Source organism: Podarcis raffonei, chromosome 17, assembly GCF_027172205.1.
Source record: "Podarcis raffonei isolate rPodRaf1 chromosome 17, rPodRaf1.pri, whole genome shotgun sequence".
NCBI classification, from domain to species: Eukaryota; Metazoa; Chordata; class Lepidosauria; order Squamata; family Lacertidae; genus Podarcis; species Podarcis raffonei.
Genome location: NC_070618.1, coordinates 2,315,943 through 2,330,125, shown reverse-complemented (window position 1 = coordinate 2,330,125; position 14,183 = coordinate 2,315,943). Strand labels below are relative to the sequence as shown.

The 14,183-nt window shown below is 44.1% G+C and overlaps 1 protein-coding gene across 3 annotated transcripts in view; it reads left to right on the top strand.

Annotated features, from left to right (window-relative positions):
- The window catches only part of SPAG17 (sperm associated antigen 17), an 82,509-nt gene that overhangs the window by 42,546 nt on the left and 25,780 nt on the right, over positions 1 to 14,183 (top strand). For all 3 annotated transcript variants that reach the window (XM_053372030.1, XM_053372029.1, XM_053372028.1), the window contains 7 exons: positions 304 to 533; positions 1,155 to 1,272; positions 2,188 to 2,630; positions 3,646 to 3,772; positions 10,160 to 10,374; positions 12,057 to 12,201; positions 13,148 to 13,302. In XM_053372030.1, coding sequence (XP_053228005.1) covers positions 304 to 533; positions 1,155 to 1,272; positions 2,188 to 2,630; positions 3,646 to 3,772; positions 10,160 to 10,374; positions 12,057 to 12,201; positions 13,148 to 13,302 — 1,433 coding nt within the window. The remainder of the gene's footprint in view (positions 1 to 303; positions 534 to 1,154; positions 1,273 to 2,187; positions 2,631 to 3,645; positions 3,773 to 10,159; positions 10,375 to 12,056; positions 12,202 to 13,147; positions 13,303 to 14,183) is intronic.

Genomic DNA, 14,183 nt, shown 5'->3' with positions numbered 1-14,183 from the left:
GACCCGTGCTCTCCCCGCTGGTCTCCGGCGAGGAGTCATGGAGCCACCTCGCCGATTCCCCCATCTGTCCCCCTTCTCCACTGATGCTACCCTGATTTCCTTCCCCAGAAGATGGGCTGCTTCTCTCCCTCCCGGGACGCTCTCCGGAATCCCTCTGGAGCCCTCCCTCTCCCTCTGCTCCGGTGGCAGTTCCCTGACACAAACATTTTGAAAAATAATATTTTCCCCAAGTTTGCCTAAATACACAAGAAATTTACATGTGATATTCTTCTATTTCATAGAAACCATTTTGTTCCCCTGCAGAAGAAAGTGATCCCAATTTAGCGGCCATTTTGACTATCCCTTCCGTAAATGTGCCCACTTCCGCTTTGGTCACCTCGCCTGTTTCTACTCCTGCTACTACAACTACAACTACAGGAAAGACTAAGCCTTCTAAAGAAAAATCAGGCAAAAACTTACCATCTGCCAAAATGAGCTCCCGTCTCACAGTGACTGGCTCTCCAGATGACTCCTCAAAGCAAGATGAGAAAAAGGTGTTGCTATATTTCCTACTAAGTATGGTTCCTGAGCCCTGAGGGAATGTATATCATTGCCCTAGTACACTGAGAGGTAAAGACCCCCTGGATGGTTAAGTCCATTCAAAGGCGATTATGGGGTTGTGGCGCTTATCTCGTTTTCAGGCCGAGGGAGCTGGTGTTTGTCCACAGACAGCTTTCCGGGTCATGTGGCCAGCATGACTAAACCGCTACTGGCACACGGAGGATGCGGGTGGTGCTGTGGTGTAAACCACTGAGCCTCTTGGGCTTGCCGTTTGGAAGATTGGCGGTTCAAATCCCCACAACAGAGTGAGTTCCCGTTGCTCTGTCCCAGCTCCTGCCAGCCTAGCGGTTTGAAAGCATGCCAGTGCAAATAGATAAATAGGTACTATTGTAGCAGGAAGGTAAATGGTGTTTCTGTGCGCTCTGGTTTCCATCACGGTGTCCCGTTGCGCCAGAAGTGGTTTAGTCATGCTGGCCACATGACCCAGAAAACTGTCTGTGGACAAGCACTGGCTCCCTTGGCCTGAAAGCGAGTTGAGTTAACCATCCAGGGGTCCTTTACCTTTTAAAAATAGTTTTAGAAATGCTATTTTCTGTGTCTCTTTCGTTCTCTAGGTAGATGTAGACGAATTGATCCAAACGCCACCTATTCCAGATATCCGTGTTTTCAATAGTTTGAATGTGTCCTGTCCCAATGGATTGGTACTAACCTTTCTTGGCCAAAAATTCACAGGTTAGTGCTGATCATTGTTACGTGAGCACAACATGCTTTTGCAAAAGTATTCATTTTGAAGGCATTCTGAGGGTGGAGGTGGGGGTAGAAGCAGATGTGGTAACAATAATGACATGAAGTTGGTGGGACTGCTGAATGGTATGACATATAGGTCTGAAGGGAGAGCTCTGTTTTCAGCCTGAACAATCTTTTAGGGCTGTGTGCCAATGGTGGGTGGGGCCAGGGGGAAGTGGGTGGAGCAATGGGTGTGACCCTTACCTTCGTACGATAGGTAGGAATGGAAAGATCTGTCAAGTTTTGTTCCCCCAGTTTCTCATTTCCCCATTTTTAAATTAAATTATCCACATTTTGTAGCCATTGGCAGGTTGTTGTTTTTAATCCATCACCGTTTTAGTGCAAAATTCTCCTAATAAACACTTTTTAAATGCAGTTTTGACTAACGTACTGATACTTTTAGTGCCAAAATAAATATGACTGCAGCAGTTGTGTGTATTTAAACACAAAATGCCCTGATCATGTAGACAGAGGTGACAAGTGCCTGATTTTTGAGAGAGGTGCGTAGATAAGGAGTGCAGAACTCTCTTCCACCAGTGAGTAGCCTTCTTATGGCTGGGCTTGGGAGGATGTGATCTGCAACTACAGGGAGGGTTTTTGCACTGTCCATTTTTGCTATTAATCTTAGATTCCCCTCACTTTTCTACATGGTTTTTGTGGTTCCATGTTTAAATAAGTAGAACTTCTGTCATCCATATAGAATGGCTCTCAACATAAATTGGGCGTAACATCTGGACAGTATCTATCTTGAAGTCATTCATTTACCACCCTGATATTTTGGCATCTATTAGTTAGCTCCATAGTTTGCAGTTGCTAATAATTATTACCTGCTAAGGGGCATCATGTTTTGGTCTGTGAAAGGTGAAGAAATGGGAAACAAGGCCAAGAGTGAAGATGAAGGAAGCAAAGTAGACGAAGCAGCTAAATTGGACGAGGGCAACACGGATGAAATGAAGACACCGGAAGCCAAAGAAGAGCAAGTGAAGGCCCATGAAACCATAGCAAGCAAGACCAAAGGAAATGAAGAGAAGGCCGATGAAGTCAAGCCCCTTGATGAATCTGTGGCAGATGATGCCTTAAAGGATGAGGCCAACGAAGGCAAGGCTGAGGCTGAAACAGAGGAGGACCCTGCGAACAAAGCCAGGGAATCTATTTTTGAGATATTTACTAGGCAGAGTTATCCCCAAAGGGTGAAGCATTCACAGCTGCAAAAAGCAGTGAAGAACCCAATAGATCAGGAAGTGTCTAGAGTTACTACGAGACAAGGAACTGTCATAAAGTACATGTTGGATGGATCCACTCAGGTATGCTAACAAAATTCATTGGCATTGACTAAGATTCAGTTTTATTATTTATTTCCTGAAGTGATGGTTACCGCAGCACAAAATCCCCCTTCTTCATTTCCCATTGGCTGTACATATTTCAATTCCTGCTTAGACTTTTATTTAACTATAACATATTCCCAAAATGCCAAGTAGAGTTACTCTTCACTTTGTCAGCCCACAAAAAGCATTAGTTATGAATCAGTATTCCACAAATACAACTTATACCTCTTGCAGTTTTACGTGCCCAAAAGTCTGGCTGGTGATGGTAAATAAGAAATCCTCTTCAGCGGCAGCATTCTGAGTTCTTTCTCTCTTTGCTCATGTGGGTACAAGTGAGTCAGGGCGCTTAGCAAATGTTCCTAGCCTTTAGGTCATTTCTTAATTCAAAATATAGCCCCTGTTAAGAATTACTTTCAGCCAGGGGTCTGTTTCTATTGTATTTCTCTATATCAGTGTTTCCCCACCCCCAAAAAAATCTTCCTGAGCTAGTTCCTCATTTATGCCACCCATATTTGAGCATTTTAGGCTGTAATCCTATTACCTGTGAGTAAGTCCCATTGGGGATGCGGGGGGCACTGTGGGTTAAACCACAGAACCTAGGACTTGCCGATCAGAAGGTTGGCGGTTCGAATCCCCACAACAGAGTGAGCTCCTGTTGCTCGGTCCCAGCTCCTGCCAACCTAACAGTTTGAAAGCACATCAAAGTACAAGTAGATAAATAGGTATCGCTCAGGTGGAAAGGTAAACGGCGTTTCCATGCGCTGCTCTGGTTCGCCAGAAGTGGCTTAGTCATGCTGGCCACATGACCCGGAAGCTGTACGCCGGCTCCCTTGGCCAGTAAAGCGAGATGAGCAGCGCAACCCCAGAGTCGGTCACTACTGGACCTAACGGGCAGGGGTCCTTTAAGTCCCATTGAGTTCATTGAGGCTTACTTCGGATTGCCCCGATAATTCTATTTGCTGAGTGTAAATGTCATTGACTCGTTTTTTTCTAGATACTGTTTGCTGATGGCACAGTGATCAGAAGCCCTGATTCTGGTCCTGTTTTACCACCTCCACCTCCTGCAAGTACACCACATACAGAGGCCACCCCTCCTCCCGATACAAGCACCAAGAAATCTAGTAGGTGGTCAGGGGGCTGAGTAATCTGAAACTTTTATTGTCTGGTTCATGTTTTATGTTCCCACATACTTTACCATTTGGTCTGATATCAAGATGGCAATCACAATTCAAAATGGTATAAATCTCGCCCTTCTTTCTTTAGCATGACTATGAGACAAATGTTGCACTCACTCTGTAGGCCTTTAGGTAAATAGAGACTCTTTGCTCTCTAAGAGTGTGTGTGTGAATGAATTAATTGCTGCTCACATTTATCCAAGGACATTCATATATCATGAGTGTAAAGTATAGCTCTATATTCTCAGTTTTACTTTTCTGTGCGATAAAGCACTCTTTCATTTAGGTATTGGGTATAAGGAGTGGTAAATGAAAGTATAAACATGCATCCAAAACCAGGAAGATCAAGTATTCTTTAAAATATTGGATTAAATTTTTAATTTATTTAAAAGACCATTGTAAACAGTTAAAATCACTGGCAGGGATGTAATGACATTTGTCATGTGGAATTAACTATGGTAACTATGGACATAAAACAGATGGACAATGGTAAAAGAGGCAGTAAATTTAATCTTAAATATGGAACCCATGATTTGGGGGAAGAAGGTCTGAAGGTTCAAAAGAACCTTTTATTTTGATGTTTGAAATGGTTAAAGTTAAAATATATAAAATTGTGAAAAACCAATAAAAAATGAAAGTATCAACATGCGTTTAGACAATGCATGTTTTTTCTTCTAAGGAAACTATTTCTGTTCCTCTTAGGAGGGTGGTTTGGATTTTAATGTAGAGTGGGCATTTATTTAATCTAGACATACACTTGTAACAACAGATCATATTGAAAGGCACAGGCTGAGCTTTAATCTTTCGCAAGTGGAAGGACAGGGAAGGCCCATGCCTTAAGACCCCTTGCAAGCCTATCTCTTGTCAGTAGGGTCTCTTGAAACCTCAAGTTAAAAATGTTGAGTCAGCAGCTGACTGAGAAAGATCGCCATGAGCATGTTCCTTAGGAGCATTCATCTCTCTGTTCTTGGGACTAGCTGTGGTATAGATAAGACCAGTTCTGTCCTCAGACAAGGTCAGCCCAAGAGCAGCAAGGAAGAAATAATAATAATAATAATCTTTATTGCGGTCCAACGACCCATAAAATGGATTCAGAATAAAATACAGATTCGTACAGACAACCCCCCAGGGAAGGAAGACTGAAGCGTTATTTGATTCTGATATTTGATTCGTATAACTACTGAAAGAAACTTTGCCACGGCCACTGTGATATTATTGTTCTTGCTGTCTAGAAGATATTTGGTACAGTAGGCTTCAGATTAACCCGGCCAATTTGCCAATAGTGGTTTAATCAATAGTTCCCTATCTTGATCATATTGTCCACAATGCAATAAAATATGCCTCGTACCTTCGACATCCTGAGAGCGTGCACGCATCCTGTTTTGATAAGGGATGCCTCTCAGTCTGCCATCCAGCACTTGGATGGGAATACATTTAATCTGGCTTCAGTGAAAAGACGCCGGTATGTTGGTACAGACAAATGTCTAAGCTATGCAGGTGTCTGAAAATCGAACCCATAGTGAATCCCTACTTCTAATGGGAAGAAATAAGTCTTCCAAACTTCAGGGTTTCTGCCTGTCATTCTGTGTAGGATTTTTTTCCATCGGGAGAAATAAATTTTGACCCCACAGAAGATTGTGGTGGTGGCAGCAGCGATGATGATGTCAGGCCTGGTCGTTGTCCTCTTCAGATCGCCACACAAATGCTTCTTGTTCTTTTATAAAACTTTTTATTGCGTATTAACAAAACCTTCTTATAAACGGTTCTTAAATATTATCCCTCAGAGTCACTTCTTTCAGATACCTTCTGAGCTCTGCTTCTCCGTGACCAGCCACCCTCAAAATGGTGAAGGCGCCCTTCCCTTCGCTTTCCCGTTCTTTTTTCTAACCTCCTGGCTAGAGCTGGCTTGTATCTCCCCTCCTCCGAATCTGAGCTAGAACTGAACCCTTGCCTTTCCTGGGAACAGCCGGTCCCTCCCTGTTGTTCCGCTTGCTCCGTTCTATTAGATTCACTGCTCTCCTTCCCCACTTGGGGAATGCTTTCTCCCTCTGATAAACTGAAAACTTCTAACTCTTCCCTGACATCACCCCCTCCCCTAAGCCCCCCTTCCTCCTTCTCGCTCTCCTCTGTTTCTGAAGGACCGAACCCTATGAACTCCTCTTCCTCGCTATCTGTCTCTTCAAAAATTTCTTGAAGATGCCAGTTATGGGGTTTTGGCTTGTGGGGATATTTTCTATGAAATTCTCTCTGCAATTCTGGAACATTAATTTTTTCTGCTGGTTCCCATGAGTTCTCAGACTCATCTAACCTTTTCCATGCAACCAAATACTGTAATTTCCTCCTACTTATTCTCGAGTCTAATATCTCTTCCACTTTGGTCTCCTCTTCCCCCATCATGGTGGGAAAAGGAGGTGGTTCCCTTGAACTTTGATACTTATGCGCTGGTACAAACACTGACAATAAAGATCTATGAAATACAGGGTGTATTCTCATATTTTCAGGCAAATGAAGCTTGAAAGCGACTGGGTTAATTTGAGCCTTTACTTGGAAAGGTCCCAATCTCCTTGGTTCTAGCTTTTTACACCTCCCTCGTATTGGTAGTCCCTTGCTAGACAGCCATACCCAGCTCTCTACTTGGATTTCTTCCCCAACTCACCGGTGCCTGTCTGCAGCTCTCTTGTAAGCCTCTTTAGCTTCTTCCAAATCCTCCTTCAGTATCTCATGAATGCACCTCAACTCCTCTATCATTTGTTCTGCTGCTGGTACTGCTAACTGCTCCTCTTGACCTGGGAATGCCCTTGGGTGCAAGCCATAGTTTGCCACAAATGGGGCTCTGCCCATAGACACATGCATTGCATTATTATACGCAAACTCTGCTAGACTCAATTTCTCTAACCACTCGCTCTGCTGATAACCAGCATAACACCTCAGATATTGTTGTAGTGTTGCATTCGTTCTTTCAGCTTCCCCATTGGTTTGCGGGTGTCTCGCCGACGTGAGGCTTAGCTCCACATCTAGTAACTGCATTAACCTCCTCCAAAATTGTGATGTAAATTGGGTCCCTCTATCTGAAATGATTTGTGATGGCATACCATGCAACCTAAAAATATTATCTAAAAACATCTTTGCAGTTGCCTGCGCGGTCGGAATTTTGGCACATGGTATGAAATGTGCCATCTTGGTTAGCATGCCAACCACCACAAAGATCACTGTTTGCCTATGCGATGACGGTAGATCCGTTATAAAATCCATAGACACCACATCCCAAGGCCTTCCCGGTGTGGGCATAGGTTGCAACAACCCTGCAGGAGCTGCTCTGAGTGCCTTGGCTCGTTGACATACTTCACAACCTCTTACATATTGCGTTACCTCCTCCCTCAACTTTGGCCACCAGAACTGCCGTGTGATCTGATACAGGGTCTTTTCTCTACCAAAATGTCCTGCAGTCGGGTTATCATGATGTTGCCTCAACACTTTACCTCTTAGTTCACCTGCAGGTACATACAGCACCCCTCTCCTGTACAACAATCCACCTTTTTCCTTGAAACCTTCCTTTTCCCCTCTACCTTTTCTCAGTTCCTCCATTTTCTTTTGTGCAAACTCATCTGTTACTGTCAATCGCTGGAATTCCCTGCCGTCCACTACTACGGCTGCACCCCCCCACTGATCCGATCTCAGCATTTCTTGCAACTTGGGAGGTGCTTCCCCTTCCATATACTCAGGTTTGCGCGATAGCGCGTCTGCACGAACATTTTGATGCCCAGGTATGTACTCAATCCTAAAATTAAACCCAGCAAAAAACTCCGCCCACCTAATTTGCCTTTGGTTTAGCTGTCTAGCAGTTCTCCAATACTCTAAATTCTTATGATCTGTTTGTACCACCACCTGATGTGACGCCCCTTCCAAAAAATGTCTCCACACTTTAAAGGCAGCATGCACAGCTAAAAGTTCCTTATCAAATATAGTGTAGTTTTGTTCTGATTGATTTAATTTTCTAGAGTAGAATGCACAGGGTCTCCAGTCCCCTCCCTTGTCCTGTTGTAGCAGAATGGCCCCAATAGCCCTATCAGAGGCGTCAGTTTCTACCTTTATACGTTTACTGGGATCTAAGTGCATAAGATATTTTTCTGAAGCAAACACCACCTTTAATTTATCAAAGGCCTTCTGTGCTTCCTCAGACCATCTGAATGGCCCCTTGCCACTTAGACAATCAGTCAGTGGCGTTGTGATTTTGGAGTAATTACCTATGAATTTACGATAGAAATTAGCAAATCCTAAAAATCTCTGTAGATCTTTCTTAGTTTTAGGTGCCTCCCATTCCACCACTGCCTGAACTTTACTGGGGTCCATGTGCACCCCTTTGTGGGAAATGCAATATCCCAGGAACTCCACCTTTTGTGTGTGGAACTTACACTTTTCTAACTTCACATATAACCTGTTGGTCCTCAATCTCTCTAACACCTGCGTGACATGTTTTACGTGTCCCTCCATACTTTCACTATATATTAAGAGGTCATCTAAATAGGAGACACAGAACTGATCCAGTATACCTGCCAAGACGTGATTGATGAAGGTTTGAAATACCCCTGAGCCATTTTGCAAGCCAAAGGGCATTACCAAGAATTCAAATGCACCATACTTAGTACAAAAACTGGTTTTCCACTCATCCCCTTCCCTGACCCTTATCAGATTATATGCTCCTCGTAGATCAAGCTTGGTAAAGACTTTGGCTGACCTTACTCTCTCTAAGAGGTCATCTATACGTGGCAGTGGGCACACGCGAGGCTTCATTTGGCTGTTAAGGATTCTGAAGTCACATACTAATCTCGGTGCCCCTTCCTTCCCTTTCTTTTTGACAAAAAAGACAGGAGCACCCCCCGAGGCTGTGGACTCTCTAATAAAACCTCTCTGCAAATTCTTTTGCAGGAACTCCCTCAATGCTGCAGATTCTACTTCCGACATGGCATATATCTTGCTTGGTGGCAACTGTGCCCCAGGGACTAGATCTATCTTGCAATCATAGGGCCTATGTGGTGGAAGTTTATCCGCTTCTTTTTCACAAAAAACATCCCGATAAGCAATATATTGTGATGGAATCTCACTTTCATTCCCCATCAACTTCCCTTCCACCTCTGTTCCCATTACTTCCACCAAGATTTTTCCCTTTTGCCCCAAACAATGTGTCATACAATAGATCGAACCAAAAACCAAAGACCTTTGATGCCAGGCAATCACCGGATTATGACGATTGAGCCAACTCATGCCCAGCACCATCGGGTGCCCAGCTAGTTTGGTCACATGAAATGCCCTGGTCTCTGAGTGATGACTCATATCCATTCTCATTGGTGGAGTCTCGTAAGTCACTTCTCCTGACAGTAGCGGTCTGCCATCGATTGTTTTCACTCGCAGTGGGAAATTCAAAGGTAACAAAGCGATTTTGTGTTCCTGTACCAATTTCTGGTCTATGAAATCTGCTGACGCTCCTGAGTCTAACAGCGCCTCTACCTGGACCCTGTGTCCATTGGGTAGTTGTAGTTGCACCTTCACCGTTAGTCCTGGAATAGGTGGTTCCGCATGAGAGCTTTTTATTGCTCCTCCACCCGGCTGCAAGCTCCCATTTCCAGCCGGGGACCTTCGTTTCCCTGATTCAGTTCCTTCAGGCAATTGTCTTCTCCCATGTCTGCTCCAGATAGAGACAATCCTTTACGATTGCAACATTGTCGTGCTAGATGCCCTGGTTTTCCACAGACAAAGCAACGCCTCGTGTCTCTTCCTCTCCCTGCATTTCCTCTTACCATGGAAGAGGTAGTAACTGGGAGGGGTCTGGCTGCTCCTAATTCCATGGGCTCTGGCCGCTCTCGTCCTGGCACGTTGCCCGCTCTGCTTTCTGTACTTTCGATAATATTGTTTTTCCGCCACTGTGATCGCCATTGTTCCTTCTTTTCACTAGCCCTGCGTTCCACGCGTAGGCTCAATTGCAGGCACGTTCGGACCAGAGTCCAAGGAACTAGGTTCTGGCATTTGGGCCAATTGGTCTAAAATCTCATTGTTCAGTCCTTCCCTAAAAAGGGCTGCAACTGTTGGGGAATTCAGATCCCATTTTAATTTCTGCACCAGCAAACTAAAGTTGGACCAATAAACTCCCACAGTGTCTTTTCCTTGTCTCATTCTCAACAGCTGCCTAGCTGTGGTTATTTCATGCGCGGGGTCTAAGAAAATCGTGTCTAGATACTGCAGAAATTAAAATGGGAAATTAAAACTCTTCCCTGACAGATGATGATATAGTGCTGTTAGTGTATTTAAGTGATCCTAATTTTTCTTCTTCTTCTCTAGGAAAAGGTACCAAGGGTGCTCCGGCACTAAAAGTTGAAGCAGCTGAAGTCGCTGCTCAGGATCACCTATTGGATATGGAACAATCCCCAGATGCCCTGGCAGGCACCTGGATAACCACTACCCCATTAGGCATTCAAATAGGCACCAAGGGCTCAGAGAGGCTGGACCTGAAGCCACTGCTAGCCTACCAGGCCACCGACCCAGTTACTGGAACGGTAATACTGTGTTTGTAATCTCCCATGGCATTCTTATACCTCCAAGTGGCACATTGATCACATGCTACTTTTGTTTCTCTATAGTTCTTTCATAGTAAAGCATGCAAAAATACTACGTTCTTTTAATAAAAGGGTGTGAGGAGCAAGCATGCACCTCCAAAATATGTAATGCAGTCATACCTCGGAAGTCGAACGGAATCCATTCCTGAAGTCTGTTCGTCTTCCAAAACGTTTGGAAACCAAAGCGTGGTTTCTGCCTGGCTGCAGGAAGTTCCTGCAGCCAGTTGGAAGTCCCGTCGGACGTTCGGCTTCCAAAAATAGTTTGCAAAGCAGAACACTCACTTCCGCATTTGTGGCGTTCGGGAGCCAAAACGTTCTAGAACTAAGCTGTTTGAAAACCAAGGTAAGACTGTAAAATGTTCTGATTTCATGTTCAGGATCAATCCACCGATAAAACTCCATCAGTATTCTTCTATTGGTGTGTATAGGGTTTAGGGGAAGAGTAGTACCTCTGGTGGGAGACCTGTTGCATTCTTTCTTGGGTAGTTTGTCCTCCTTTGGTCCCCACTCTGCACTCAGCTCTCACCTGTGGCTCCTAGAAGCTGTCAGCATGTGATAGCGGCCACACCCTGGAAATGACTTTGACTGGCCTGCTAAACCTGGCAAGGGAGCCAGTGGGTCCCAAACCATCGGTGACTTAAGAACTTCCCCTGTATGCGAAGACAGGCTCTTGCAGATTGAGCAGATGAGACTAATAGTGGCTCCAATGGTCAAGGGGGAAGTTTCTGCACCTGCTGCAGAGGGAAGTGAGGGACAGATGGGGCTCGTCAACCTGGGAAGGTAGCACACCTAGGAGAAGGAAAACTCTGATTCTAAACCTCTGCTGCCTTGCAAGATATCTTCAGGAGGAGGGGAGGCTAAGGAGGAAACCAGGGGTCAGCAAACTTTTTCAGCAGGGGGCCAGTCCACTGTCCCTCAGACCTTGTGGGGGGCCGGACTATATTTGGGGGGCGGGGCGGTGAATGAACGAATTCCTATGCCCCACAAATAACCCATAGATGCATTTTAAATAAAAGCACACATTCTTGTAAAAACATGCTGATTCCCGGACCGTCCGCGGGCCAGATTTAGAAAGTGATTGGGCCGGATCCGGCCCCCGGACCTTAGTTTGCCTACCCATGGAGTAAACCCAGCCCAATCGCCTTCTAAATCCAGCCTGCAGAATGTACGGGAATCAGCGTGTTTTTACATGAGTAGAATGTGCCCTTTTATTTAAAATGCTTCTCTGGGTTATTTGTGGGACATAGGAATTCGTTCATTTCCCCCCCCCAAAAAAAAATAGTCTGGCCCCCTGCTGAAAAACTTTGCTGACCCCTGGAGTAAACCCTATACATATCCAGATTGGAGACCCTATTATGGTTGGATGGCGCCTGATATGCCTCCTTCTGGCAATTCCTGCAACCAAGCTAGAGCCAAACGTATTGCTCTGGACCACATCTGTGAGGCCAAGAGGGGGTCCTTATTGCCTGGGCAGACCAGGACCTCCATGCACCCTGGCCAGGCTTGTGCCCCAGGGAGGGCACTTCAGTGCTGCTGGTGTAGAATTTGACTTCACCCCAGTGGCATCCTCAATTGCCTCTTGGGAAAGATGGATGCCAACAACAAATCTTCTATTTCTCCAGGTAATGACCATAAGGGAAGATATGGTTGTTGTGGTGGAGAAAAGCGATGGTTCCAGAATAGTAGATCACGCTGATGGCACCAGAATAACCACTTTCTTCCAAGAGTGTGTTGAAATGGTTGAGTCCGCTGACAGTGAAGAAACAGGTATGAGTATGATTCTCGTATAGCCCTTTTTCATTGCAAAAAAACAGAGGTGGGACCGTTTAAATTCCTGTGTTTTCAGTTGGCTTTAACATATTACAGTACGTTATCATTTCCACAAGGAGAAATTCATTTACATCAATTGTAAAAGCTATTTTGAATAATTACATTCAGCTGATTTTAGTTATTCACCTTCTGAATCCTGGTGATGGACCAGAGACAAGAAAGGTGTCCTATGTTTTTGTTCTCAAAGATTAAACAGATTGAGAGTTGCAGTATAGCTGCTGATGGTGGCGGCTGTCCTCAATCTGCTTACTTGTGACAGTTATTGTGATGATCAGAGAACAAAGTTATATTTGCCACAAGCAGAATCTTCCATCTTACCTAGGGAAGCCTGAAGAACCTCATCCTTGATATAGCAAGATGGAGGCGTTTAGATGATTTCTTACCAACATACAGACCTTTTTGCACCAAGAATGGTGGTTAAATAAGCAGTTGCTCTCAGTCAGGTGTTGCTGATTGCTGGTAATGCATCAGATAATACTTTTGAATCTTGAACAGAATTTAATTTATTCTTTCATCCTGCTCAATGCATTGAATTCCGGTATCTCTTAAAGTAGGGAGAGATTCATCATACAATGAGCTACATCCAAAATCCTGAAAGGTGCCAACATATCAGGGCAGAATGAGCAGAACGAGATGGTTGAAACAGCTACTGCTGTATATAGAAACCAAATTTATTGAAGTGTATTTGTCAGAAAGTATTCAACTGGCTGAAAGTGTTATAAATCTGAGCTTCAAGGATACGATGGCAAGTTTAATAGTAAATGACAAGAGTATTGAAGCCATCCTTGTGAGAATAACATTGTTCTGCCACTCATCTTAGGCTTTGTCACAGTTCACAGTATAAATGCTCTTCTGAAGTTGGTTGATCTGGTTTCATTCCTAGACACCGAGCCCCAAACCATCACAAGGAAAGTAAAATGCATGCGTGTAGAAAATCCAGACTTTGCAACGATCATAACAAATTGTGAGGACAGTACGTGTTGTGCCATCTTTGCTGATGGAACTTCGATTATATCAAAGCCTGAAGGAACATACCAAGTGAGTCTACAATTAAAAATGTATCCTATTATTATTATTATTATTTATTTTTATTAAATTTCTACATCACCACTTACCTGCTGCCTTGTGGAACTTCAGGAGAGGAAAGGGCTAAGGTGTAAACCCTACACAAATAGGGAGTGGCATCCCTAAGGCGGTTGGATGCTGCCTTGTGCGCCTCTTCCTGGCAACTCTTGCAGCCGACCCTTTCTCCTTTTTGATCGACCGGTGATTCTGGATCACAACTAGGCTTGTCTTCAGAATCCCTTGATGCTCTGGCTCTCATTCTGAAAAGATACCTATCCATATTCTGCGAATAAAAATTATTTTTATACTATACTGTACTATACTATACTGAAATGTTTCAGTGTTTGTCCTTGAATCTTCATGCCGCACTTGCCACCCTCTCTTGCCACACCATTGTGGCACACCCTTTGAGAATCACCGGTCTAACTCCTTGAGTTACAATGTCCATTTTGTGCCCCATTATTTCCCATGCCCCAGATTTCCAGTTATGCTAAGTTTTATATGAAATTGATGAATGCGAGTATTCTAAAACAGCTCTATTATTAGAACACACATTTGTGAACTGTTATTCCCGAGAGTGAAAATGTTAACAAATGGCAAGCAGGAAGAGGTACATGAAAAGCTGTTGTTGTTGTTTAGTCATCTTAGTTGTGTTTGACTCTCCATGACCCCATGAACCAGAGCATGCCTTAGAAACTCCCACTTTCTTCTCAAAGCTTCTCCTTTTTTATGTCCATGGAGTTTTCTTGGCAAAATACTGGAGTGGATTGCCAGTTCCTTCTCCAACATGAAAAGTAGTTAAGCATAAAGGGATGGACTGCAATCCATTTTCAAACTAATTCATCCTGCATTTC